This window comes from Schistocerca serialis, chromosome 9 (genome assembly GCF_023864345.2).
Source record: "Schistocerca serialis cubense isolate TAMUIC-IGC-003099 chromosome 9, iqSchSeri2.2, whole genome shotgun sequence".
NCBI classification, from domain to species: Eukaryota; Metazoa; Arthropoda; class Insecta; order Orthoptera; family Acrididae; genus Schistocerca; species Schistocerca serialis.
The window spans coordinates 362,008,208-362,036,072 of record NC_064646.1 but is presented as its reverse complement, the minus strand read 5'-3'; the positions used below and the strand labels follow the sequence as shown (position 1 = coordinate 362,036,072).

Here is a 27,865-nt window from a genome sequence, read left to right as displayed (position 1 = left end):
GCCGAATCCTGTCCAACTGCTATTGGTGTCAGATGGAAACATGCCATTCCATTACGAACTTCACGACACCTGTGGGGTGGTATCGATATGTGATACCACACTACCAACTGTCTCAGCAAGAACAATTAGCATTTCCTTTGATGCAAGTGGATATGATTGTACTTGAAGAAGGTAAGCCAGTAACTGCTAATTGAACAAAGCTGGATATGCATCAGATTTTATCCCTCTATGACAAAGTATCCACTTTATAGGGTGGCCAAAATATTATTTTTTAAAAGTTCCAAATACATGCTATTCTGAATTCAGTTTAGAGACGACATAAATCCTAATGTGACCTTTTTTTGTGTACCCAAAAGGGGGGGGGGGGGATGCATCTTGTGGAATCTTCACAAGTGGATTTTGAGTGTACACCAGTGCATACATGTTGGTGAATACTTTGAAAAGATGAGAATGTGTTATGAGTTTCCCAGTATTGTAAGTACAACCGTTGTAAATTTCAGGCCCTGTGAAGTTTTCCAGTGGTTGTAGTTTTGAGAGGTCTGATGGAGTAAATGATATAATGCTTCCAAGCAAAGTGGTACAATAGTTAAACCATTCTGGTTTATGATTTCTGTGGTTTCCTTTAGTTGCTTAAGGCCAGGGTGGCTCTCGTGAAAAGGACATAGCTTTTGTGTTCAACCAGAGCTTGCGTCCAGGAATGGCTGATTAAGAAAATTGATCATGATTATGAAGGTGAGCAGATTAGCCCAAGTTTCAATTGGCTGTTAATACACATTACAGAAGTAGGTGCTCCCAATTGATGTATAGTTTGACATCAGCACTAGAATGATTTTTGCCTTCACCTTACTCCATTCATGGATGTTACATAGGAAGAACAATTCTCAGAACCCTTTGTAGAAGTGTGAATTTGTGTCATTTTACTATTAAGGAGGTCATTATGCAGTCAGACAAATATGGTAGTGTTGGATCTCAGAATTTTCAGAATAAGGCTCTAATCAACGCAAAATGTCTTTCTTGCAGCATTTCTCACAGGAGTTTGATATTTCGCTACAAAAAAGGAATTAAATGAAGTACACCATGTTGTCCTGTGTTCATAATTTATTAAGATTTTAGTTGTACATTGGAAGACTATTTCTCTCTATATATCATTTTGCTTTTTATTATTCTGTTTCCACTTATTCTAGATAGCAAGTAGCAGGTCATAAGTGATTGTCCTAACCCCAAATGTATGACTATTGCAGTAAATGAAATACTGTAAAATTTATTCTACTCTCTCATAGCACACAATAATTTTAAAATTTTTAAAGTGAAATATATTGTGCTTTGGACTTTGCTTCTGAATAATGCATTCTGATTTTAAATTTGCATCATTGTTTATACCATCCATTATTTTTAAATTTTTATTGAGTAAAAATTAAAAAATAATGGAATATTAAGAGTACATCAATTGATAGGCGTAATATGATATACAATTTATGCAAAATTTAATTAGTTATTGAAATCGAGATACTTTTCGATACATCCAGCATGTTGATTTCAATTACTACATTTGGTTACTAATGTTATCCTTTTGTACTTGCTTTGAAAGAAAGTAATAATGTTTTCCACATTGGTGCCATAAGATGACTAACTTGTTCTTACAATTTTCCCATGTCAACTCAGTCATTAGGAACATTGTGCTTTGCAAACTTTTTTTCTGTTGTACAAGGCCAAATCCTGATTGCAAGGTAGGTGTGAACGGCTATTATGAAACAACTTAAAGCCAATTTTGGTAATGGCAAAAACTGGATTTTATACAAAAAATTACACATTAGGGAAAGTTTAATATTTTGAGTCTCGCCTATCCTAAACTTAGCATGTAATTAACTTTTCTTTAAGTACATAATTTTTGATGAAGTGGTAATTTGCCACCTAAAGTAACACATTCCAGTAGATAACACCGGGGTTGGGAGAATTTTCATTAGATAAAAAGTTATACTACAAGTTCCTCAGGTTTTTATTTAGTAAAGACAGCATTTTCTGCTGTATACTGTATGGCACAATTCATCGTACCTCAAATGCAGTTCTTGTTTTCTGAGAGAGGACTGTTGAACAGGACATTAAAACTCTTGTTACAAGATGTAGATGTAGACCTTGCCAATATGCTTACTGCACCATAATTGTCCTCATATTCTTTGATGAACATTTTATGCAATGTAACTGTTTCATTTGCTACACACACATCTATATAAATGAATCCTGTCTTATGCCAAAGTGCTGCAGTGTCAGCCACTGTCAAGTATTCATTGGAAGTGGAGGAGAAAAAAGAAAATCACCAAGATCGTTGGTTTACTCCACTGCTGCTTTCACAACTTTATATATGCATACCATACCTATTTACAGCATTAATGAAGTCCAAAGTGTTGCAAATAAAAATTCATTTTATTCACTACTTATGTCAAAAGTTCATCAAAAATTAAATTATATACAATACTCATTTTTCATAACTGGTTCTGATGCAGGAGACAACGTGTACAGTTATTATGAATATTTTTCTGTAGAGATGATGCACATAAGCTGGTTTTATCTACCTTTTTTGAAGGTAATTTTTAATATTTCTCGTTGGACACCTGTAATCAGTCAGAAAATGTATAATTTTTAAAGTTTCTGTATGCTAAGGGTGATTCTGTCATTAAAAGGCAGCTAGTAAAGAAACATTAATTGAAATTCATTTTCCTATATTAAAGAAAAAGCAAAAAATAAAAAAATTGCAATGACAAGTCAATTAACCGCACACAAAAAATATGCAAATAAAAATGTACTACACACACTAAACATTTGTGAAAGCTGTAAAACCATATAGGTTATACACAACTAAAAATGAATTTTTACCACAAATTAGCTACTCAGTGGTTCACTGATGATTAAGATTACAGAAATGTACATAATCTCTGTACTGCATGTTTTTAACTCATAGGGTTAAAGTAGCCATGTGCTAGCAAGAGATAGCTGTTACCTTGGACAAACTGCAGCCAAAAGTTGAAATTCTATTATCACCAGTATTGTGAAATTGTCCAGTCTGTCCAAAAAAAAAAAAAAAAAAAAAAAAAAAAAATAATCATAATGTAAATGAAACTTGGTTCCCAGAAAACAAATATAATACACTGAAATTATTCAGTGATTACTTCCTCACAGTGACAGGCTACTTTCAAGAAACAGCATGCTTGTGCAAAGGTACGAATCCAGGTTGGCCTCACACTTCTGATGACATGGTGGAAAGAATTTGCAAAATGTTTGAACAGAGTTTACAAAAGTCTATTCACCACGCAAACAGAGAACTGGCAATGCCTCATATGACTTGTCTGGTAAATGTTAAAGTGTGGTTTGGTCTATAAACCACACAGACTATAATAAGTGCAAGCTCATCAGTTTGCTGATAAAAAAGAAACATTTGACCTAAGCAGTGCTCTGCTAGAGGATATGGAATATGATACATTTTTACCGTGGTTAATTTTCAGTGATGAAACATCATATTGTGTTAGCAGTAAAGTAAACTGACATAATGTGTGCATGTGGGAACTCCGGAACCCTCATGACATTACTGAGCATGGAAGAGACTCAAATAAAGTGAATGTTTTTTTGTGGTATTTCCTGTGAAAAATGTATGGTACCTCCTTCTTTTAGGAAAACACAGTGATTTGAATAAGCTATCTTCAAATGCTGCAGAACTGTGTTTTTCACAACTTCAGGAGGACTATGATGAACTCATTTTCCAACAGGATGGACCTCCTCCAAGCTCGCACTACAACATACATCAGTTTATCAATGACACTCTGCCTCAACGCTGGACAGGGTGCACGGATCCCAAGACACGGCCTGCATTCTTGGCCTCCAAGATCACCAGACACGACTCCATGTAATATTTTCTTGTGGGGATATGTGAAGCAAAGTATGTTCATCTCCCCTTTACGTTATGACATAGAAATAGTGCAGAACAAAATAACAGCCGCTACAACTTCTGTAAAAGCAGATACGTTGCGTAAGCTATTGTCTACAGGTTGTTTGTGCTGCTACTAGTGAACACATTGGGCATTTGTAACAGCATAGCTAAAACGTAAAGGTTATTTTGCAATTCATCCATGTTTGTAGCACATTTTTATAAATAAATATCTCTGTGCATGCACCTGTATTACATTTACGTCAGCAAACACTGCAAAACAGTAGACAGTTTAAAACATGCAATTCTTCAGTTGTTGTTGTGGTCTTCAGTCCTGAGACTGGTTTGATACAGCTCTCCATGCTACTCTATCCTGTGCAAGCCTGTCCATCTCCCAGTACCTACTGCAGCCTACATCCTTCTGAATCTGCTTAGTGTATTCATCTCTTGGTCTCCCCCTACGATTTTTACCCTCCACGCTGCCCTCCAGTACTAAATTGGTGATCCCTTGATGCCTCAGAACATGTCCTACCAACCAATCCCTTCTTCTAGTCAAGTTGTGCCACAATTCTATTCAATACCTCCTCATTAGTTATGTGATCTACCCATCTAATCTTCAGCATTCTTCTGTAGCACCACATTTCGAAAGCTTCTATTCTCTTCTTGTCTAAATTATTTATCGGCCATGTTTCACTTCCATACATGGCTACACTCCTTCAGGAGATTACAAAATGTATTGTATCACTGAAAAGTGCTAATTTCTCTGGCTATGACAATATTAAATCTCCCATGCCTGATCTTCCAGTTACCCACCACCTACCAAGGTCTCACCATACAGCCCTCATAACTCAGTATTACCCAGGACTGGAGCAACTGAATTACGTTCCCTGCCACGATTTGACTACCTCTCATTGTGCCCTTCAATAAGCAATGTCCTGCCCACTATCCTTCCCACCCCTCCCATAGTGGTATTCCACCGTACACCCAACCCACAAAATACACTCGTCCATCCCTACACAACCCCTGCTCCCAATCCCTTACCTAATGGCTGATATCCTTGTAATAGATTTAGATGCAAGACCTGTCCCATACATCCTCCCCCCACCATCACAACTTTCCCATCAAAGGCAGGGATATCTGTGAAACCAGTCATGTGGTCTACAAGCTAAGCTAAGCTACCACTGTGCTGCATTCTATGTCAGCATGAGAACCAATAAGCTGTCTGTCCGCATGAATGGCCACTGATAAACAGTGGCCAAGAAACAACTGGATCACCATGTTGCTGAGAAAACCATCCAACACGACATTCTTAATTTCAATGACTGCTTCACAGTCTGTGCCATATTCATCCTTCCACCAACATCAGCTTTTCTGAACTGCACAGGTGTCTGAAATATGTTCTACGTTCGCATAACCCTCCTGGCCTCAACTTTCGTTTGTCATAGTCCTCAACCATGTAGATCCTTTGTTGTTCCCATTCCAGCACTACACAGCCCTCTAATCCACCAACACACCTAGTCTTTTTACTTCTCCCCTTTTCCGCTACCCCCTCTACCTCTGTCTAACGTCCTGACTGCACCTACCTGCTCTACCCTCTCTTCACCTCGTGCCTGCATGCTCGCCAGCAGCTCTTTACCATCCCCCACCCCTACCCTGCTATCCCTCCCCCTCCCCATCCCAGCCTCCTCCTTACTCCCACCCAGTTGCCTTTCCCATCATGCACTGCTGCAGCTGCCAGAGACTGTGTGTGTGTGTGTGTGTGTGTGTGTGTGTGTGTGTGTGTGTGTGTGTCTATTATTGACAAAGGCCTTGTTAGCCAAAAGCTTATTTGTGACTGCCTATCTGCAACTCAGCATTTCTGTTAAATGGTGAGTAGCACCTATCCTTTTCATAATATTGTTAGGCTCACATTAAGCAATTTCAAACAAACATCAATGACCTGCTACTATCAGATGTAGGCATTTATGGTCATGCAATAAATGTAAAACATCTTTGGTGGGAGCTGGATAAAAAAGTAAAATGGAGTCAATACATAAATAAATCTTTCAGGAAGCTCAGTTTAACATGTTTTGTACTTAAAACTATCTCTTTTGATTATGCTTGATATTACCTTCTGCAACATTGCACTGACTCGACTGAAAGGAGCAATAAGAGTAATGCATAAAGCAAATAGCTGCACATCTTGCAGAGGCATCTTTAAGGTTCTTCTAATTCTTATACTCCTTGATAATTATCACTGCTGATAATAAAGAATATCTTTCAGGTAGACTGAGATTTTTAGAATCACAATACAAGACAAAAAAAGTTTTATTTGGATTCTACCTATATGCTATTTACAATGTTGCAAAGGTGTTCAACAGACTCGCTTCTAGAATAAAGCAAGAAATTGGGAATAGCAACCATTTCAAAAGAAAATTAAAAATATACCTTAGTAGCCACTTCTACATATTATTTGAATGTCCAGATTAAAGGACTAAAATGCTATGTTAGCTGATGGCAAGTAGCAATGTTTATTGTATAGATGCAAGACAAATGGTAGTGTGTTGTAAACAGGACTCTGTTGTTATGGATGCACATAACTATTATGCTTCAAAAATAACTGTTTGTTCACATAAATAATTTAACAGGGTGAAGGTAACAACATGTCAAAGGATAATTCCCACCTTCAGAGAAACTGGTGTTGGAGCAAAGGGTCCAAATAGCCTGAATCGTGAAGCAGCCATTGAAATCAAGCATGTTGTTCTCAGCAGCATGCTCTGCCACTGGTCATCAACTCTGCTCTTGGACACAGTTTGAAGGTTCCCATTCAGTTTAGTTGGTAGTCTTGTCGACATAAAATTTTGTGCAGAAATTATGCCAAAGTTTTCACAGCTGGCACTGCTTTGACAAGATAAGCCTGTGACAGGACTGGAGTAGGATGTACTGGCTGGGTGTATGAAACAGATTTTGCACCTGGATGGTCCACTGTGGTATGATGTGGTACAAGGAAGGACTAGGTTATCATGCATAGATTGATATGATAGCGAACTGTGGGGAGGGTTCAGGATTGTAGGCTGGATGTTCCTGGCAAACAGTATATTTTGGTTGATGCAGTCTGTGGTGATATAGAGGAAATGAGGGAGAGGGAGGGCGGTGTATCTTTGCAGCTGAGAGTGGTCACAGCATTAGGTATGTATGTGGATATGGCACAGGAAAACTGTCTGTGAACTAGATTTTGGGGACAGTGCCTGCTTTTGAAGACCTCTGTAAGAACCTCAATAGACTGTGCAGGGATTTATCATCAGTGCAGATGGGATGTCCATGAGTAGTCAGACTAAATGAGAAAGTTCTTTTGATGCGGAATGGATGGCAACTACTAAAATACAGGTATTGTTGGTGATTAATGGGCTTGACATGGTCACAGGTTTAGAGGGATGCATCACAGAGATGGATGTCAATGTCCAGGAAAGTGGCATGTTGGGCTGAGGAGGAAGAGGCAAAGTGAATGGAAGAAAAAGTTCAAGCTGTGGAAGAATGATGATGGGGTGTCTTGGTGGCCCTGTGTCCACATCATAATGATTTAATCAATGTACCTGAATGAGACAAGGGGCTTGGTATTAAATAGATGTCCCATAAAGAAGTTGTCATAGGTGGGTGCCATGCAGTATGTCCATGTCTGTCCACAAATTTATTTGTGTATCTTCTCCTCAAAGGAGAAGTAGTTAAGTATAGGGCAGCAGACAGTTAGATGTATAAGGAATGAGATGGTGGATTCAGAGTCAGTAGGACACCATGAGAGGTAGTGTTCGATAGTGGCAAGGAGTACGAGAGATGTCAGTATGCAGCAAGATATTGTGAACTATAATGATTAGGGATCCAGGTGGCAAAGGGTTGTGGATGGGAAGGAAACTTTTTGTGTCTTTTATAAGGGAGCTTAGGCTGTGGTAAATTGTTTGGAGGTGTTGGTCAACAAGAGCTGAGATATTTCAGTGTGAACTCTCACCAACTACAATGAAGTGACAGGACTGTTACATTTATGGATTTTGGGCAGCATGCAGAAGGTGAGTGTACAGGGAATGGTTGGGAAGAAGAGGCAGATGGATTTGGAACAAAGCTTCTGGAATGAGCCTAAGGACTTCAGTATGGATTGGATGCTATTGGATTTCTGGGTTGATATCACTATGGCACGGCTTGTAGGTGGAGGTAGTCATACAGTTGGCAAATGCTTTCTGTCATGTGATCGCTATGGTGCATCCTGTCTGCAGGGAGGATGATTAAATTGGGGTCTGTGTTGAGGTTGAGGAGATGTTATTGCCTCTGTTGAGATATATGTGTTCCAGGAAAGGGATCTGGAACAGGATGGTGAAGCCAAGTTGGAGGTAAGGAATTCCTAAAAGGTTACCAAGCAGTGGTTGGGTGGGATTGGCAAGGGAGGAGGGTTGCAGTTGGATGGCAGTATGAACTGCGTGAGGCAATGGTCAATACTAGTATTGAGTTGGAGAGATTGGTAGTGAAGAAGTGTTTCCACTCTAGGGATTGGGAGAGGGAGTGTAGGCCTTTAACAAGTCCAGTTCATGATTGGACATGGGTGAGAAGTGGAAGGTGAGGTCTTGTTTGATAGGACTGAATTCTTTTGTAAGATTGAGAGATCTTTGATGGATAATTTGACAGCAGTGTTTTGGGTTTGTTTAGGTTCTGGGTTTTATGGGATGTTTGGAGGGAGTTTTGGGGGTTGTAGAAGAAGGAAGAGGTCAGCAAGCAGTATTTGGATGCTATGAGGGTAGGATGGGTACTAATGAGTAGTGTTGTTCCGTGGCAGTAATATCAATAAACTGAACACTATTGCAGGTGGTGTCTGGAGTGCTCCAAGAGTTGGAAGACAAGGATTTAATTTGAGAGACATGTAGTTGGGACTGCACAGTAACAATATCATGCAGAGTGGTTCACAGATGCCGTTATTGTGGTGATTTCTTTTCCCTAGTAACAGGTTAGTGGGGCACAGGGATCAGAAGAATCTGGAGTTTTGAAGATTATTGTGAAAGGACAGGTGGCATCCAGAGATGGAATTTTTTCATGGTTAGACCATTTCAGGGAGAGGAGGTGGGGGGGAAATTCCATAGCATATGCAGCATTTAAGGAACAGGATTTGGGGCTGGGTTTCAACTAGGGATAGGGATACTTTCCTGAAATGATGTACTGAGAAATCCATTGCCCAGTGTGCTGAAGATCTTATTGAGATCTTCACAGACTTGCACTATCCCCCAAACATAGTCTGCAGAGATATTTCCCGTGTAATTCTCCCCCGCCTCCCCCCCATCAATCCTCTGACCACTCCCAAGAACTAGTCGCAAAGGAGGATCCTCCTCATCACCCAATATCACCATGGACTGCTTTCAGCATCTGGCTAACACATGGACTTGCCTGTCAGCCTAAAGCAGTATTGTCTTTCCTCATCATTCAACTGACACTTGTGTCTTCAGCGAATGAACTGATGGCATATGGGTGTACTAGGAGCATGGTTCATATTCAAGTGCTTCCCAGTTAAACCTACAAAAAGGGTTCCTTACACTACCATATGCATTTTTCAACAAACTTCTGGAGCACTGTACTGACCGAGATGTATCCACTTCCAGAAGTTTTCCATTTTGTGTATTTCCAGATGTCAGGAACTCTTACTTTCTGTGATTTATCTGTACACAGTTTACGCTTATAAAATCGGCGTTGTTGAAGAAGCAGACTTACAACTAAAAGGATCATGATAGCTAATGATTTTAATATAAAATGTAATGAATGAATCCATTGAATCACTGATCTCAGCCCATCATCTGATTTCAAGCCAAACTTCAAGGAATTCACAAGAAAGACAGAGAGAACTGCAACCTGTATAGATAATAGTCTGCAAAATTATGCATTTGATGATACAAAAAAAATTCTGCATTGATGTAGGGAAATCTAATCATTTTGCATTGTTTCTGGAGCCGCCAAAAACATATTAACCATACATTAGGAAAGCATGCATCAAAAAATACTTCAGTAAATAAAATATAACGTGTTCTACTGCAGACTTAAACAGGCCAATGGGTCATTGTAATATAAGTTCTAAAACTTATGACAATTTCATGAAAGCTTTTTTGTGTGTTTTTAGAGTCTGCCATAAAAAATTACAAGCATAATAAAATCAACACCTGTTGGTATAAAAGCGCCAAATGGTAAAAAAGATGCAATGAACTAAACACACAGATTTTATGAACTATGTAAAACAGTATAAAACTGTAATTAGGTGGGTAGTAAAGGCAACAAAAGAAACAGTGCATACACCAAATTCATTCTGAACCATAGAAAAAGTCCACAAATCTCTAATATTAAATTAAGTGATAATTTGAAATCCTTCAGAAACAGAGCAGAATTATTCAATGAATTTTTTTTTTTATAAATATGAACCATGAACCATGGACCTTGCCGTTGGTGGGGAGGCTTGCGTGCCTCAGTGATACAGATAGCCGTACCGTAGGTGCAACCACAACGGAGGGGTATCTGTTGAGAGGCCAGACAAACGTGTGGTTCCTGAAGAGGGGCAGCAGCCTTTTCAGTAGTTGCAAGGGCAACAGTCTGGATGATTGACTGATCTGGCCTTGTAACAATAACCAAAACGGCCTTGCTGTGCTGGTACTGCGAACGGCTGAAAGCAAGGGGAAACTACAGCCGTAATTTTTCCCGAGGGCATGCAGCTTTACTGTATGGTTGAATGATGATGGCGTCCTCTAGAGTAAAATATACCGGAGGTAAAATAGTCCCCCATTCGAATCTCCAGGCGGGGACTACTCAAGAGGACGTCGTTATCAGGAAAAAGAAAACTGGCGTTCTACGGATCGGAGCGTGGAATGTCAGATCCCTTAATCGGGCAAGTAGCTTAGAAAATTTAAAAAGGGAAATGGATAGGTTAAAGTTAGATATAGTGGGAATTAGTGAAGTTCGGTGGCAGGAGGAACAAGACTTCTGGTCAGGTGACTACAGGGTTATAAACACAAAATCAAATAGGGGTAATGCAGGAGTAGGTTTAATAATGAATAGGAAAATAGGAATGCGGGTAAGCTACTACAAACAACATAGTGAACGCATTATTGTGGCCAAGATAGATACAAAGCCCACACCTACTACAGTAGTACAAGTTTATATGCCAACTAGCTCTGCAGATGATGAACAAATTGAAGAAATGTATGATGAAATAAAAGAAATTATTCAGATTGTGAAGGGAGATGAAAATTTAATAGTCATGGGTGACTGGAATTCGAGTGTAGGAAAAGGGAGAGAAGGAAACATAGTAGGTGAATATGGATTGGGGCTAAGAAATGAGAGAGGAAGCCGCCTGGTAGAATTTTGCACAGAGCACAACATAATCATAGCTAACACTTGGTTTAAGAATCATGAAAGAAGGTTGTATACATGGAAGAACCCTGGAGATACCAAAAGGTATCAGATAGATTATATAATGGTAAGACAGAGATTTAGGAACCAGGTTTTAAATTGTAAGGCATTTCCAGGGGCAGATGTCGACTCTGACCACAATCTATTGGTTATGAACTGTAGATTAAAACTGAAGAAACTGCAAAAAGGTAGGAATTTTAGGAGATGGGGCCAGGATAAACTGAAAGAACCAGAGGTTGTACAGAGTGTCAGGGAGAGCATAAGGGAACACCTGACAGGAATGGGGGAAAGAAATACAGTAGAAGAAGAATGGGTAGCTTTGAGGGATGAAGTAGCGAAGGCAGCAGAGGATCAAGTAGGTAAAAAGACGAGGGCTAGTAGAAATCCTTGGGTAACAGAAGAAATATTGAATTTAATTGATGAAAGGAGAAAATATAAAAACGCAGTAAATGAAGCAGGCAAAAGGGAATACAAATGTCTCAAAAATGAGATCGACAGGAAGTGCAAAATGGCTAAGCAGGGATGGCTAGAGGACAAATGTAAGGATGTAGAGGCCTATCTCACTAGGGGTAAGATAGATACTGCCTACAGGAAAATTAGAGAGACCTTTGGAAATAAGAGAACAACTTGTATGAATATCAAGAGCTCAGATGGAAACCCAGTTCTAAGCAAAGAAGGGAAAGCAGAAAGGTGGGAGGAGTATATAGAGGGTCTATACAAGGGTGATGTACTTGAGGACAATATTATGGAAATGGAAGAGGATGTAGATGAAGATGAAATGGGAGATATGATACTGCGTGAAGAGTTTGACAGAGCACTGAAAGACCTGAGTCGAAACAAGGCCCCCGGAGTAGACAACATTCCACTGGAACTACTGACGGTCTTGGCAGAGCCAGTCCTGACAAAACTCTACCATCTGGTGAGCAAGATGTATGAAACAGGCGAAATACCCTCAGACGTCAAGAAGAATATAATAATTCCAATCCCAAAGAAAGCAGGTGTTGACAGATGTGAAAATTACCGAACTACCAGTTTAATAAGTCACAGCTGCAAAATACTAACACGAATTCTTTACAGACGAATGGAAAAACTAGTAGACGCCGACCTCGGGGAAGATCAGTTTGGATTCCGTAGAAACACTGGAACACGTGAGGCAATACTCACCTTAAGACTAATCTTAGAAGAAAGATTAAGGAAAGGCAAACCTACGTTTCTAGCATTCGTAGACTTAGAGAAAGCTTTTGACAATGTTGACTGGAATACTCTCTTTCAAATTCTAAAGGTGGCAGGGGTAAAATACAGGGAGCGAAAGGCTATTTACAATTTGTACAGAAACCAGATGGCAGTTATAAGAGTCGAGGGACATGAAAGGGAAGCAGTGGTTGGGAAGGGAGTAAGACAGGGTTGTAGCCTCTCCCCGATGTTATTCAATCTGTATATTGAGCAAGCAGTAAAGGAAACAAAAGAAAAATTTGGAGTAGGTATTAAAATTCATGGAGAAGAAATAAAAACTCTGAGGTTCGCCGATGACATTGTAATTCTGTCAGAGACAGCAAAGGACTTGGAAGAGCAGTTGAATGGAATGGACAGTGTCTTGAAAGGAGGATATAAGATGAACATCAACAAAAGCAAAACAAGGATAATGGAATGTAATCTAATTAAGTCGGGTGATGCTGAGGGAATTAGATTAGGAAATGAGACACTTAAAGTAGTAAAGGAGTTTTGCTATTTGGGAGCAAAATAACTGATGATGGTCGAAGTAGAGAGGATATAAAATGTAGACTGGCAATGGCAAGGAAAGCGTTTCTGAAGAAGAGAAATTTGTTAACATCGAGTATAGATTTAAGTGTCAGGAAGTCATTTCTGAAAGTATTTGTATGGAGTGTAGCCATGTATGGAAGTGAAACATGGACGATAAATAGTCCAAACAAGAAGAGAATAGAAGCTTTCGAAATGTGGTGCTACAGAAGAATGCTGAATATTAGATGGGTAGATCACATAACTAATGAGGAAGTATTGAATAGGATTGGGGAGAAGAGAAGTTTGTGGCACAACTTGACCAGAAGAAGGGATCGGTTGGTAGGACATGTTCTGAGGCATCAAGGGATCACCAATTTAGTATTGGAGGGCAGCGTGGAGAGTAAAAATTGTAGAGGGAGACCAAGAGATGAATACACTAAGCAGATTCAGAAGGATGTAGGTTGCAGTAGGTACTGGGAGATGAAAAAGCTTGCACAGGATAGAGTAGCATGGAGAGCTGCATCAAACCAGTCTCAGGACTGAAGACCACAACAACAAATATATCAGAATGAGATGTTGATGTAACATGTTACCTAGATAATGTCCACCTCTTCAATTTCAATACCCACTAGAATAATTAAAATAGTTCCTAGTTTAAAATCAGAACCCCTGTCTGTAATAATTAGTCAGTCATTTGATGCAGAATGTGTCCCAGATGCTCTAAACTATGCGCAAAGGAAGATGCAGTGAGCTACCAACCAGTAAAGCTCCTCCAAGTACTTGAAAAAATTGTTGCAACTGAGATCCTAAATTTCATGGCAAAATCTAATATCATCACATTAAATTTGTGCAGCATCCAGAAAGGGAAGAGTACAATAAGAGTAATCAAAAAATTCTCTGAGAAAATTTGTTTATTTTTGGACAAGGCCCAAAAAGCCAGGAATTTTCTGTAACCTTACAAAGGATTATGACTGTGTAAACCAGTTCCTACTATTCCATAAATTAGGAAGATATGGAATTAACAATAGTGAAATGGGTCAAATCATATTCAATAGATAGAAAGCAAAGTAGTGTTGTAATATCAGGTGTAAGAAGTTATTTCTCAGACTGGAAAATTATTTCATGGGGACCCTCAAAAGTTCCATTCTATGTCTCCAGTGATGCATGTGCATACTTTAAAAAGCCCGCGCATGTGGCAGTGCTATGTCATCCACAAAAGGTGCACAGACTTTTGTTTATGGGTGGGGGTTCACCATCAGAGCCCACCATGGGCCCCAGTCTATTTAAGGCTATCCGAACTATGTTCGACCTCAGTTATCTACGTGTATTGCTACAGCTCTTAATGAACACAATTGGTTCCTTCTGAATGTTACTTAAATACTGTGTTTAGTTGTTAATGCTTCCCTGGAATAAAGTTGTGTTCAGTCTACTGGTTGTGTTGCACTTATACCTAATTACAACACGATTGGTGATGAGTATGGTCCCAATCTCCATGCAAATTTCTGCTCTGGTTGGTCCTCCATTTATTCTAACAATGGCTGATGGTGTTACAGAGGACATTTTATGTCAGTTGGTCGAACAGCAAGACTCATTTGACATGGCATTGCACCACCAATCATGGGTGCTGGACAAAACTCAGGTACTTTGATCATTGGCTTCTGTTTTATCTAATCGGCACACTGCTCAGTCTGTGTCACCTGCTGTTTTGCCCTCCACAGCACCCATGCTTTATCTGCCTCCCTTATCTACATACGATTAGTCTGTTGAGGAATGGGATGCATACCAGAAACGTCTGCAATGCATACCAGAAACACCTTCAAGCTTGTGGGATTACTGATGCTATTTTATGTCATGCCTTGTACCTTTCATGGGTATCACCAAGAATGTATCAAGTCCTATGTCAACTTTCTCCTTTGCAGGATCCTTCTTCTTTAGTGATTGATCAAATGTATGAACTTCTTTCAAAATACTACTGTAAGCCCACCCATATCTTCGGATCCCGGGCTGAGTTTACCGCTGTAGGAAGCAACCACATCAGTCCTATTGAGCGTGGGCGGCTGAACTACATGAGTTAAGTCTTAATCGTTGTTTTGTGTCCGATGTGCATAAGGAGTTTCCAGAATGAGATTTTCACTCTGCAGCATAAGGAGTTGTATGCTGATCAGATGGTGAGAGATGCTATCATTTGTTTAGTTCCGGATCGTGAGCTGCGAAAGCAACGCCTCTAGGGTGGAAACCCATCCCTCTCCAAGGTTTTAGATATTGCACAGTCATTCGAGGTGCTTTGGGTAACCAAACTGAGTCATGGTGTGAGGTATCAGCAATCCAACCTTCTCCTCCACACTGAACTTCAAATAGTTCGCAGAAGGAAGAGAAGGTCACAGTGGTCCACACATGATCACAGCGTCAAGGTGGCTGGCTTCGCTCCCAGGAGTAGCCTAGTAAGACTACAACATGCTGAGAAAATTTATGTGAAATGCATTCCAGATTTTCTCTCAGTTGTTCTGCCACTAATGCTGCTGAGTCGGGAGGTTGGTAAAAGGAGCCAATTACTAACCTAGCTAGGTTGTTGAGTGTAACCTCCACCCATAATAATTCACAGGAACTATCCACCTCTACTTCACTACAGGATAAACTACTACTAACAGCGACAAACACGCCACCACCAGTTGCGTGCAATCTATCCTTTCTAAACACCGTCTGTGCCTTTGTAAAAATTTCAGGAGAATTTATCTCTGGCTTCAGCCAGCTTTCCGTACCTATAACGATTTCAGCTTTGGTGCTTTCTATCAGCGCTTGAAGTTCCGGTACTTTACCAATGCAGCTTCGACAGTTTACAATTACAATGCTGATTGCTGCTTGATCCCCGCATGTCCTGACTTTGCCCCTCACCCTTTGAGGCTGTTGCCCTTTCTGTACTTGCCCGAGGCCATCTAACCTAAAAAACTGCCCAGTCCACGCCACACAACCCCTGCTACCCGTGTAGCCACCTGCTGTGTGTAGTGGACTCCTGACCTATCCAGCGGAACCCGAAACCCTACCACCCTATGGCGCAAGCCCAGCTTGGACAGTGATGTTACCGCCTGGTTGCCTCCTGTTCACAGTGTACGACACACCAAGCAGCTCCCGGGGCATTGTTGTCTCCTTGACTGATACCGTGCAATGCATGGGACCATATACAAGTGGACTTCGCCAACCATTTTCTGAATGCTTACTGCCTGTTGTTTGTCGATGCGTATTCTCATTTTCCATATGTTATTCATCGTGTCTCCACATCCACAGCTGCCACCGTCACAGCCTTGTCCAAATTTTTTTTACTCAAAGGCTTGCCCACTACATTAGTGTCTGATAATGGTCCAAAATTTTCATTGCAAGAGTTTGCGGCATTTTGTGATTCCCGTGGTATCTGTCACATCCTCGCCCCACCATTCCATCCTGAATCTAACGTTGAGACAGAACGGCTAGTGCAAACATTCAAAACTCAAATAAAAGAGTATGTTGCCTCAGATTGGTTTCTCTCCTCATACTGCTACCACTTCACACCATTTGGCGAGAAGAGCCCGGGCAGAGCTACTCCATGGGCATCAGCCAAGGACACTGCTACACCTTCTGCACCCTCCATCTAGACATTAACCTGTGCAGCCACCGTGGCTCTTCTGGCTGGATGTGGCTATCTGGATCGTATGGAGGACAGACTATGCTTGAGACACCATGATCAGCTTCGCCTTCACATGGACAGTCAGGCACCCCCTGATGTCACACCATTGCCTCCAAGCCCGTCCACATTGAGCGTCACATCACCTGCTCCTGCCAGTTCTTCACTCCCGTGTGAGTGAGGGCATCTGTTCTCGGTAGCCGAACCAGCAGTTCTGTCACCTGTCCCTAAGCAACTGATGCCAGTATCATCAGCACCACGAGCACCATCATCAGAGGCAATGCCCGATGTCAACATGGAAACTGCCCTGGCATTGCTGGTGTTGCCATATGGTTTGACATGTGAACGAGGGTAAAGAATGTGTACATGACCGAAGCAGTTCAGACCGAACACTTACATTGCAGCACGCTATGTTAGCCAGAGCCCAGTGGATGAGGAAGACAGCATGGACATCTTAAGAATCTGTGATCTTTCTAAAAGAGGAGGAAGGTTGTGTCACGTGTGCGTACTTTCAAAAGGCCATATGTGACAGTGCTAAGTCGTCCAAAAAGGAATACTGTGTTCAAGTGGAATAAAGTTATGTTCAGTCTACTGCTCGTGTTGTATTTATACCTAACTACAACAATGCCGAATCCTATTTTTGTTTCATTTAAATGATTTACCTCAAAATATAGCATCCCACTCAGTTTTATTTGCAGATGACACACCTGCACTCATTGGAAGTTAGATCACAGAAGGAGTCATTGACACCCTAAACAGCTTAGAGCATTGGTCTACCCTAATTGGATTAAAATTAAACATGGCAAAGACCCAAAAAACACAGTTTAAAACTAAACAATCAAAATCATATAACTCCCAAATTACCTGTACAAATCAGGAACTTAGATTCTGTAAAATTGCTGGAGATATATCTTAGAAAATAATTTATCGTGGTCTTCTCACATAACCTACTTGTCAAACAAGTTAAAGTCTTGCATTTGCAATTACAAAACTGTCCTAGGACATGCAGTTGACATGGACATTATAAAAATTGTTTATCACAGCTACTGTAAATCCGTTGTAAGATACAGAATAATCTTTTGGGGGGAATGCAGGTAGTGGAAATAGGATATTACTACTACAAAATCCTGTTCTTATAAATATCAACAATAACAGGAAAAAGACAGATTATTTCCTTTTCCTAATATTGTTGATATTCCAACCTGGAGCTTCTATTGTTTTATTATGACACACATGTGTAATATTAAGACTAGTGATTCATGCTGACTCTTAATATTTTAACTATTCCATTTATTTATATTTATACTTAACAATCCTGAGTTATTTACAGGAAACCCTTTTCAGCATATGTATGATGGTAGATACAAGATTAATTCCAATTTACTACCTAATGATTTAAAACTCTAATCTTAGTCTCCGCTTGGCTATGAAAATTTATAGAAAATTAAAAGTGAAAAACTTTCAGAGTATGGAATTAGGTTTGCTGAAAAGAAAATTACTTGCTCTCCGTGTGTAACAATATTATTCAGTCACAGAATTTTATATGGTGATAAAGTTTCTTTGTATAGTAATGAAATAAACTTGTACTGATAATTGTACATTAAGATTATGTTTCAGATTTTTTGACTTTCTATGCCTCAATTATACATGGTGTTAGGGCTATAAGTGCAGATATTTGTACTGATGACAAGGGACAGTTTATTGAGCAACATCACATCACCATTTACTTAATTTGTAGACTAATAACCGTAGCTATTAAGCATAGTATGTTTGTGTTGTTACTTGCCGATTTTTCAAAGTGCCGCCGCGCAGTTACGTGCGTCCTCTACGTGCGGTGCTGTCTTCCAGCCATGCAGCAGCAGCGCCACCTAAGCGGCCAGCCAGCCAGTGGCTGCTAGACTTGGACTCAGTTATGATTTGACTGTTAAAGTGTACACACGGCTTACTCTGTGACTTTCATGTATTGCGCCTTCCTTGAAATATATTTGTTCAACTTGAAGTTATAACAGTTTGTATGTTGGTTAGTACTTCAAAGTACAGGTGGCACAAGCAAGCCATTAATGTTTACCTTCCACTGGGCAGCAGGTCAGGTATTGAAGTGTGGCCATATGGACGCAAAATGAAGCCTATACTGACAGGAATAGTCCATAATGTGGTGCAGTTACAACAGTGCAGGATCATTAGGTAGCAAATTATGTGATGTGTTTGCGAGAAGACCGTTAGATGCAGGGGGCAAAAAAAAAAAAGACAATTAACACACTGAAATGGACACATATTAAGTTACCAGTGATCAAACTATCTGTACCTATGCCCCTAATACTCTGTATAGTCGAGTCTCCTGTGCATTAAATCAACAATTTATATGCACATGATGGGATTCCAAAATTTCGATTCTTTCATATTCAGATAAATATTTCTCAGTTTCTGCAGTTACTCACATAATATGTTCTAACAGCACTACTGCTGCCATGACCCTCTTTCCATTCTTCCAGTAGACTCTTTTGCAATACCTTAGAAACTCAGTGCGGACAATAAGAAAACTAAGGCATGAGCAGTGTGAGAACACATTTTAAAATCATATATTATTATCGAAGCGCTGTGTCTGTTGTTTTAAGTTTTAATACCAGACTATTCTTGCGAAACTCTAAGGAAGCATTGCATTCATTTGCTGACTTTACACAGGACTAGAACTTCCAGAATTTTCTGGTAGGGCTTTCAATAGGAGCAGACTGTGAAAAATTATTGTAGGATCTATGCACAGCCATTTACTTAAGGATCCGCAAGTTATCATTTTGTTTTCTTAATCAGCTATTTTCTTCATCATCTGCCTACGTTCTCTTTCATTGCAAGAGTGTAGCAAATCTTTCTTTTCACAACAGTGTCCAAATTTTAGAATTAAACCATGGCTGGTGTTTGTCATCTTTTATTTCTTTACTTGATTTATGTTTTTGTACAATATGATTTAGCATGTATGCAAACTGTAACAACACATCTGCATTTATCATGTTTAACTGCGTGTTCTGAGTTCATCTTTTACGCAGGATGTTAGCGACAATTAGTTCTACAAAAAACATTTATTCTTGTAACTTTCTGGCAGAACTTTTGTTTTAGGTGACCATTGTCTCTTTGGTAACACACTCAAAAAGAATGAGACTGCTTGTAACCAGAAAGATCCAACTATGTCAGCATAACATACGATTATTAATCTAAATTAACTGACGCCTGTTATTCTTGCCCATGTGATGTCACTGTCACTAGACACAATGTTTCTTTTTGTTGCTACAAACACTACATTAGGCATCTATAATCAACCATCTAAGATTAAATGACTGAACAAGATATCCTCACAAAGACTATAATTCCCCATGCTACAGTGTTCACCCTCTATGAGCTCATTGGTGTGCATCAAATGCTCTGAATACAGCAGTGTAAAAGGAGGCATGGAAAATAATTTAGAAATGGTATCTACTCTATTGAAATTTTTATTGCTAACATTACTCACACTCTAGCAGAGTTGAATCTCATACTCAGTGAATGGACTCGTAAAATCAGAATAAATACAGAATATTAAACAAGAACTCTACACGAGATGCCATTCCAGTTATAACTAATTTAAATGTTTTTGGATCATTATTTTTATTTATTAGTACTCACCATCTGAGCTTTTCCAGCAAGTTTCACTAACTAAGTCACCAGCAGAGCACAACATACTTTCAAACTGTCTCAGACTACCACCCACTCCAAAATAATATGTTTTTCCTGCTAAATATCTGAAAGTATGATAAGGAAATTCACACATATTCTTTTCTGTTTCAAGCAAAGAGGAATACACAAACCTTAGCAACAACTATCCCTGCCCACAGACATAATGTACTGTCTGCCAGAAATGAATATATGCGACACTGAAAGCCATGCTCTGGTTAAATAGTAGATTTTAGCAGTGAACCCCCCAGAATTTATACATCCATAATTTATAAAACAATAAAACTGGTAAGGCTATACAATACAGACACAAAGAGTAAGGACTGTATAACTAGAAAAGCAACAGAGCCTCCAATTTCATTTTTTTTTAAATTTTTGTTATTTATTTATTTTTACCACTGAAGAAATTCCAATCAAGTTTTCATAGACATATAAAATGGAGCAGCCTTTGTTTCATAGCACTCAATCAACCGGAAGAGTAGTACTGTTTACTCAAACCTGATGTGGACAAAGTTGAAGGATAATTTTACTGCTGCTACAAACAAAAATGCTGATGTCTGACTCGTGAGTGATGCATATATGAAGATCACTAATACTGGATATTAAAAAGATTTTAGTTCATCGTGCATATTAAATATAGTAATGTGTATTTTAAACACAAAACCAAATATAAAATGCAAACACCACTCACAGATTAGGCATTAGGCCTGTTCCAACATGCCAACTGACATCTAGAAGGCAGTACAAGGAGTGATCTATTTTCATGGGATATTGTGATCAGCATGTCATCATCGATACATTCAGCCATTATCACCACTAGATGAATACTTATGATACCAGTGCTTCTTTATTCTAGCAGCTCCCCATCTGGCAAAGTGGACCCTGTTCCAGACCTCTCTACCTCAGAAAAATCCATGTAAATACTGGGAATAGAACCGGTTCATTTAGCATTGAAGGCAGCGACGCTAGCCACTTGGCTCTGGAGGCAAATATTCCATCTAAAAGTCGTTTGCAATGCACATCTGTCTATGTCAATCATTTCCTTTGAACATTAATTGACTGGGCTATTAAAATATTTTGCTTTCTGATCTCAAGAATATAGTTGGGAGAATAATGATTTTCCTGTAATCAGTTAGGCAAAAAGGGTCATTTCTTGCACTTATTATACTGAATTTGCTGCTACAGGTGGTATGATCAATATGTTTGCAGCACATTTCAAATGACTCAAATGAAAGAAGATGTATGTGATAATCTTTAGGCTCCAAGTATAACTTTATCACAGAGTTGTTATAACAGCACACTCAAAATTTTCTGTGATATAACAATACATTGATTTTTCAGCTCCAAAATATATGGTGCATGCATTACACAGTGGCAATAGGGTGATTAAAAGTTATTCATAACTGTATTCTGACAACCTACCATAAAGTGTATAGTACATATAGTACGTACAGTACCACCCATGGCATAGTATTATGAGAGGGAACAATTCACTCTGCACCAGAATTTAAACTGTTATGAATCTTCCTGCCATAACAATTGCTTGCTGGCCTGTAAATTAAATTCAGATTAGTGGCTTCTGTGGGCAGTGCATCTGCCCTTGGGTTGTGACTCACTGTTCAATAGCTTAGTGAGAGTGCTGCACACATAAAGCAAGGGTATAGGATCTAGTCTGGCACACAGTTTCAACCTGAGAGCTAATTTCAGACATATTAAGCTGTGGGGAGGCTTGCCTGCCTCAGTGATACTATAGGTGCAACTACAATGGAGGTGTATTTGTTGAGAGGCCAGACAAACTTGTGGTTCCTGGAGAGGGGCAGCAAATATTTCAGTAGTTGCAGGGGCAATAGTCTGAATGATTGACTGATCTGGCCTTATAACGTTAACCAAAACGGGCCTAATGTGCTGGTATTGTGAACAACTGAAAGCAAGGGGAAACTACAGCCATAATTTTTCCCAAGGGAATGCAGCTTTACAGTATGGTTAAATGATGGTGGTGTCCTCTTGGGTAAAATATTCCAGCGGTAAAATAGTCCCCCGTTCGGATCTCCGAGCAGGAACTACTCAGGAGGATGTCGTTATCCGGAGAAAGAAAACTGGCGTTCTATGGACTGGAGTGTGGAATTTCAGATCCCTTAATAGGTCAGATAGGTTAGAAAATTTAAAAAGGGAAATGGATACATTAGATATAGTGGGAATTAGTGAAGTCTGGTGGTAGAAAGAACAAGATACAAAATTCAAAATGGGTAATGCAAGAGTAGGTTTAATAATGAATAAAAAACAGGAGTGTGGGTAAGCTACAGCAAACAGCATAGTGAACACATTATTGTAGCCAAGATCGACACGAAGCCCACATCTACCACAGTAGTACAAGTTTATATGCCAGCTAGCTCCGCAGATGATGAAGAAATTGAAGAAATGTATGATGTGTAAAAGAAATTATTCAGATACTTAAGGGAGATGAAAATTTAATACTCATGGGGGCCTGGAATTTGATAGTAGGAAAAGGAAGAGAAGGAAAAGTAGTAGGTAAATATGAACTGGGTGTAAGGAATGAAAGAGTAAGCTGCCTGGTAGAATTTTGCGCAGAGTACAACTTAATCATAGCTAATACTTGGTTTAAGAATCATAAAAGGTTATATACGTGGAAGAGGCCTGGAGATAATGGAAGGTTTCAGTTTCCAGGGGCAGATGTAGACTCTGACTGCAATTTTTTGGTTATGATCTGTAGATTGAAACTGAAGAAACTGTAAAAAGATGGGAATTTAAGGAGATGGGATCTGCATAAACTGAAGGAACCAGAGATTGTAAAGAGTTTCAGAGAGAACATTAGGGAACGATTGACAAGAATGGGGAAAAGAAGTACAGTACAAGAAGAATGGGTAACTTTGAGATATGAAATAGTAAAGGCAGCAGGGGATCATGTAGATAAAAAAATGAGAACTAGTAGAAATCCTTGGGTAACAGAAGAGATATTGAATTTACTTGATGAAAGGATAAAATATAAAACTACAGTAAACGAAGTAGGTGAAAAGGAAAACAAAAAATGGTTCAAATGGCTCTGAGCACTATGGGACTTAACTTCTGTGGTCATCAGTCCCCTAGAACTTAGAACTACTTAAACCTAACTAACCTAAGGACATCACACACATCCATGCCCGAGGCAGGATTCGAACCTGCGACCGTGGCAGTCGCGCGGTTCCGGACTGAGCGCCTTAACCGCGAGACCACCGCGGCCGGCAAAGGAAAACAAAAATGAGATCAACAGGAGGTGAAAAATGGCTAAGAAGGCATGGCTAGAGGACAAATATAAGGACATAGAGGCATATATCACTAGGGGTAAGATAGATACTGCCTTTAGGAAAATTAAAGAGACCTTCGGAGGATAGAGAACCACTTGTATGAATATCAAAAGCTCAGATGGAAAACCAGTTGTAAGCAAAGAAGGGAAAGCAGGAAGGTGGAAGTATATAGAGGGTCTATACAAGGGCGATGTAATTGAGGGCAATATTATGGAAATGGAAGAGGGCGTAGATGAAGATGAGATGGGAGATATGATGCTGCGTGAAGAATTTGACAGAGCACTGAAATACCCAAGTCAAAACAAGGCCCTGGGAGTAGACATTCTTCTATTAGAACTACTGGCCTTGGGACAGCTAGCCGTGACAAAACTCTACCATTTGGTGCACAAGATGTATGAGAAAGGTGAAATACCCTCAGACTTCAAGAAGAATATAATAATTCAAACCCCAAAGACAGCAGGTGTTTACAGGTGTGAAAATTACCCAACTTTCAGTTTAATAAATCATGGCTGCAAAATACTAACACGAATTCTTTACAGATGAATGGAAAAACCGGTAGAAGCCAACATTGGGGAAGATCAGTTTGGATTCCGTAGAAATGTTGGAACACATGAGGCAATTCTGATACTATGATTTATCTTAGAAGGTAGATTAAGGAAAGGCAAACCTACATTTCTAACATTTGTAGACTTAGAGAAAGCTTATGACAATGTTGACAGGAATACTCTCTTTCAAATTCTGAAGGTGGCAGGGGTCAAATACAGGGAACGAAAGGCTATTCACAGTTTGTACAGAAACCAGACGGCAGTTATACGAGTCAAGGGGCATGAAAGGGAAGCTGTGGTTGGGAAGGGAGTGAGACAGGGTTGTAGCCTATCCTCGATGTTATTCAGTCTATATATTGAGCAAGCAGTAAAGGAAACAAAATAAAAATAAATTTGGAGTAGGAATTAAAATCCATTGAGAAGAAATAAAAACTTTGAGGTTTGCTGATGACATTGTAATTCTGTCAGAGACAGAGACCTGGAAGTGCAGTTGAATGGAATGATCAGTGTCTTGATAGGAGGATATAAGATGAACATCAACAAAAGAAAAACAAGGGTAATGAAATGCAGTAGAATTAAATCAAGTGATGCTGGGGGATTTAGATTATGAAATGAGACACTTCAAGTAGTAGATGAGTTTTGCTATTTGGGGAGCAAAATAACTGACAATGGTTGAAGTAGAGAGGATATAAAATGTAGAATGGCAATGGCAAGGAAAGCGTTTCTGAAGAAGAGAAATTTGTTAACATCAATTTAGATGTCAGGAAGTCTGTTCTGAAAGTATTCGTATGGAGTGTAGCCATGTATGGAAGTGAAACGTGGACAATAAATAGTTTAGACAGGAGGAGAATAAAAGCTATCAAAATGTGGTGCTACAGAAGAATGCTGGAAAAGATGGTTAGATCACATAACTGATGTGGAGGTACTGAATAGAACTGTATCATAAATTTCTTTTTTCATCAATTTCAACTTTCAGCATACTTGTGTAATACTACAGTTCAAAAGCTTCTATTTGCTCCTTGTCTAAATTGCTTATTGTACATACTGGCTGATCAAAAAGTCAGTATAAATTTGAAAACTGAATAAATCACGGAATAATGTAGATAGAGAGGTACAAATTGACACACATGCTTGGAATGACACGGGGTTTTATTAGAACCAAAAAAATACAAAAGTTCAAAAAAGGTCCGACAGATGGCGCTTCATCTGATCAGAATAGCAATAATCAGCATAACAAAGTAAGACAAAGCAAAGATGATGTTCTTTACAGGAAATGCTCAATATGTCCACCATCATTCCTCAACAGTAGCTGTAGTCGAGGAATAATGTTGTGAACAGCACTGTAAAGCACGTCCGGAGTTATGGTGAGGCATTGGCGTCGGATGTTGTCTTTCAGCATCCCTAGAGATGTCGGTCGATCACGATACACTTGCGACTTCAGGTAACCCCAAGCCAATAATCGCACGGACTGAGGTATGGGGACCTGGGAGGCCAAGCATGACGAAAGTGGCGGCTGAGCACATGATCATCACCAAACGACGCACACAAGAGATCTTTCACGCATCTAGCAATATGGGGTGGAGCGCCATCCTGCATAAACATCGTACATTCCAGCAGGTGTTTATCTGCCAGGCTGGGGATGATGCGATTCTGTAACATATCGGCGAACCTCTTACCCGTCACGGTAGCAGTTACAAAACCAGCATCATGCATTTCCTCAAAGAAAATAGGCAACAGAACACTAGATGTGGTAAATCCAACCCATGCCGTGACTTTCTTGTCATGCAATGGAGTTTCCACGACAGTTCTAGGATTTTCGGTAGCCCAAATTCTGCAGTTGTGGGTGTCGACAGACCCTCGGAGTGTGAAATGAGCTTCGTCGGTCCACAACGCATTACTCAACCAATCATCATCTTCCACCTTCTTTTGAAATGCCCTCACCGCAAATCCCCTCCACTTCACTAAATCGTCAGGTGACAGTTCATGATGCCGATGGATTTTGTATGGATAGCATCGGAGGGTACGCCTCAGTGCCAACCAAGCAGTAGTGTATGGAATGCCGGTGCGATATGCGACTGCACGAGTGCTGACTTCCCCGTGCATAGACGAACCCGCTACAGTCTCCATTTCTTCCTGAACTGTCTCAGCAGCATTACGCCCTGTGCTCGGTCGGCAACGGGGTCTATCGTCTAAACAACACGTGGCTTCGAACTTCGAAATCATTCTTGCCACAGCTGCATTTTTAAACGGACCTTTACCCATTCGAATCCCCTTCCTATGGCGATAGGATCGTAATGCTGAACTAGCACATTGCCCATTCTGATAATACAGCTTCACTGAAAGTGCCTTTTCAGGTATCGTCAACATGCTGCGAATGCTACCGCATCTGATTCTCTCATTCATTACAGCTCCTTTTATACATGCTTGTCATGCACAGTCACTGACGTTTTGCTGTCCAGTGCCATCTGTCGGACATTTTGTGAACTTCGTCCCCCCCCCCCCCCCCCCAATAAAACCTCATGTCATTCTCAGCATGTGTGTCAATTTTTACCTATCTATCTACATTATTTTGTGGTTTATTAAGTTTTCAAATTTATACTGACTTTTTGATCACCCGGTATTTCACTTCTGTACAAAGCTACACTCCAGACAGATACCTTGAGAACAGGCTCCCTAACACACAAATTTATATTAAATATTAACAAATTTCTCTTATTTCAGAAATGCTTCTCTTACTATTGCAAATTTGCATTTTATATCATCTCTACTTCAGCCACCATCAGTTAAGCCGAGTTCCATGTTTGCTTCTTGGTCATAGCTTTTTTCTATTCGATATTTATTTTGGTGTATCTGATAACATTCCGATAATTTGAATACATTTCATTGCCCTTTTTTTTTTTTTAATAAAACATCAGGATGTGTGATTTATAACCATATAAGTGTATATAATGTACTGACAACTATTTTCACCACATGACATTACATGCTACAACAGGATGATGCTTAACTCATCTACACCGTGAAAGTGATGCCACTGAAATGTACCTCTCTTTCTCAACATTGTGATATTTATTTTTTCCAACAGGCAAAGAATTTTGCTGCACAACTTCAAAATCACGCAATATCACAGCGGATCAGAGTATTACAAGATAGGGAGATGCCATCAAAATTCATGCTGTGGTCCATAACCAGTTGTCCATGCCTGTCTTTCGAGATGTGCTTTTATAAGCTTGGTACACTTACAAATTGATATCTGACGGATGTGTTTTTAGCAACATGATTCAGATAAGTTTTCTACACACATTGTACCAGAAAAAAATGTCAATGTGGCAAGGTTTCGTTCATGTATTGCACTTGGTGAAAGAAATATTTGTGATTTGCCTGTTTCTATGACAATTCACCCTACTGATTGCAAGAACACTCTTGAATAAACCATCAGCTAGGATTATGCAATTATATATTTTAGGTGTATTTTTGTACTATGTATCATGATGAAAATACCTGTCAATACATTTTACATATTTATTTCATAATGTTTTACTTCAAAAAAATGCAAAGAAAAGTATTCCGATGATCAGAATGTTATCAGAGACACTGAAAA

General features: G+C 39.6%; 2 protein-coding genes across 3 annotated transcripts in view; one reads left to right on the top strand and one right to left on the bottom strand.

The window, feature by feature from the left end:
• The window catches only part of LOC126419850 (sodium/bile acid cotransporter 7-like), a 30,000-nt gene extending 24,541 nt beyond the window's left edge, over window positions 1-5,459 (top strand). The window contains exon 7 of one of the 2 annotated variants that reach the window (XR_007576008.1): window positions 3,759-5,459. The gene's annotated coding sequence lies outside the window, so the exon portion shown is untranslated. Of the gene's footprint in view, window positions 1-1,020; window positions 1,292-3,758 lie in introns of those variants that run through there. The other variant, XR_007576009.1, reaches the window with a different exon arrangement.
• The window catches only part of LOC126419852 (histidine protein methyltransferase 1 homolog), a 48,153-nt gene continuing 22,260 nt past the window's right edge, over window positions 1,973-27,865 (bottom strand). The window contains exons 4-5 of the mRNA XM_050087108.1: window positions 20,370-20,485; window positions 1,973-2,609 (exon numbers count right to left, since the gene is read on the bottom strand). Coding sequence (XP_049943065.1) covers window positions 2,563-2,609; window positions 20,370-20,485 — 163 coding nt within the window. The 3' untranslated portion in view covers window positions 1,973-2,562. The remainder of the gene's footprint in view (window positions 2,610-20,369; window positions 20,486-27,865) is intronic.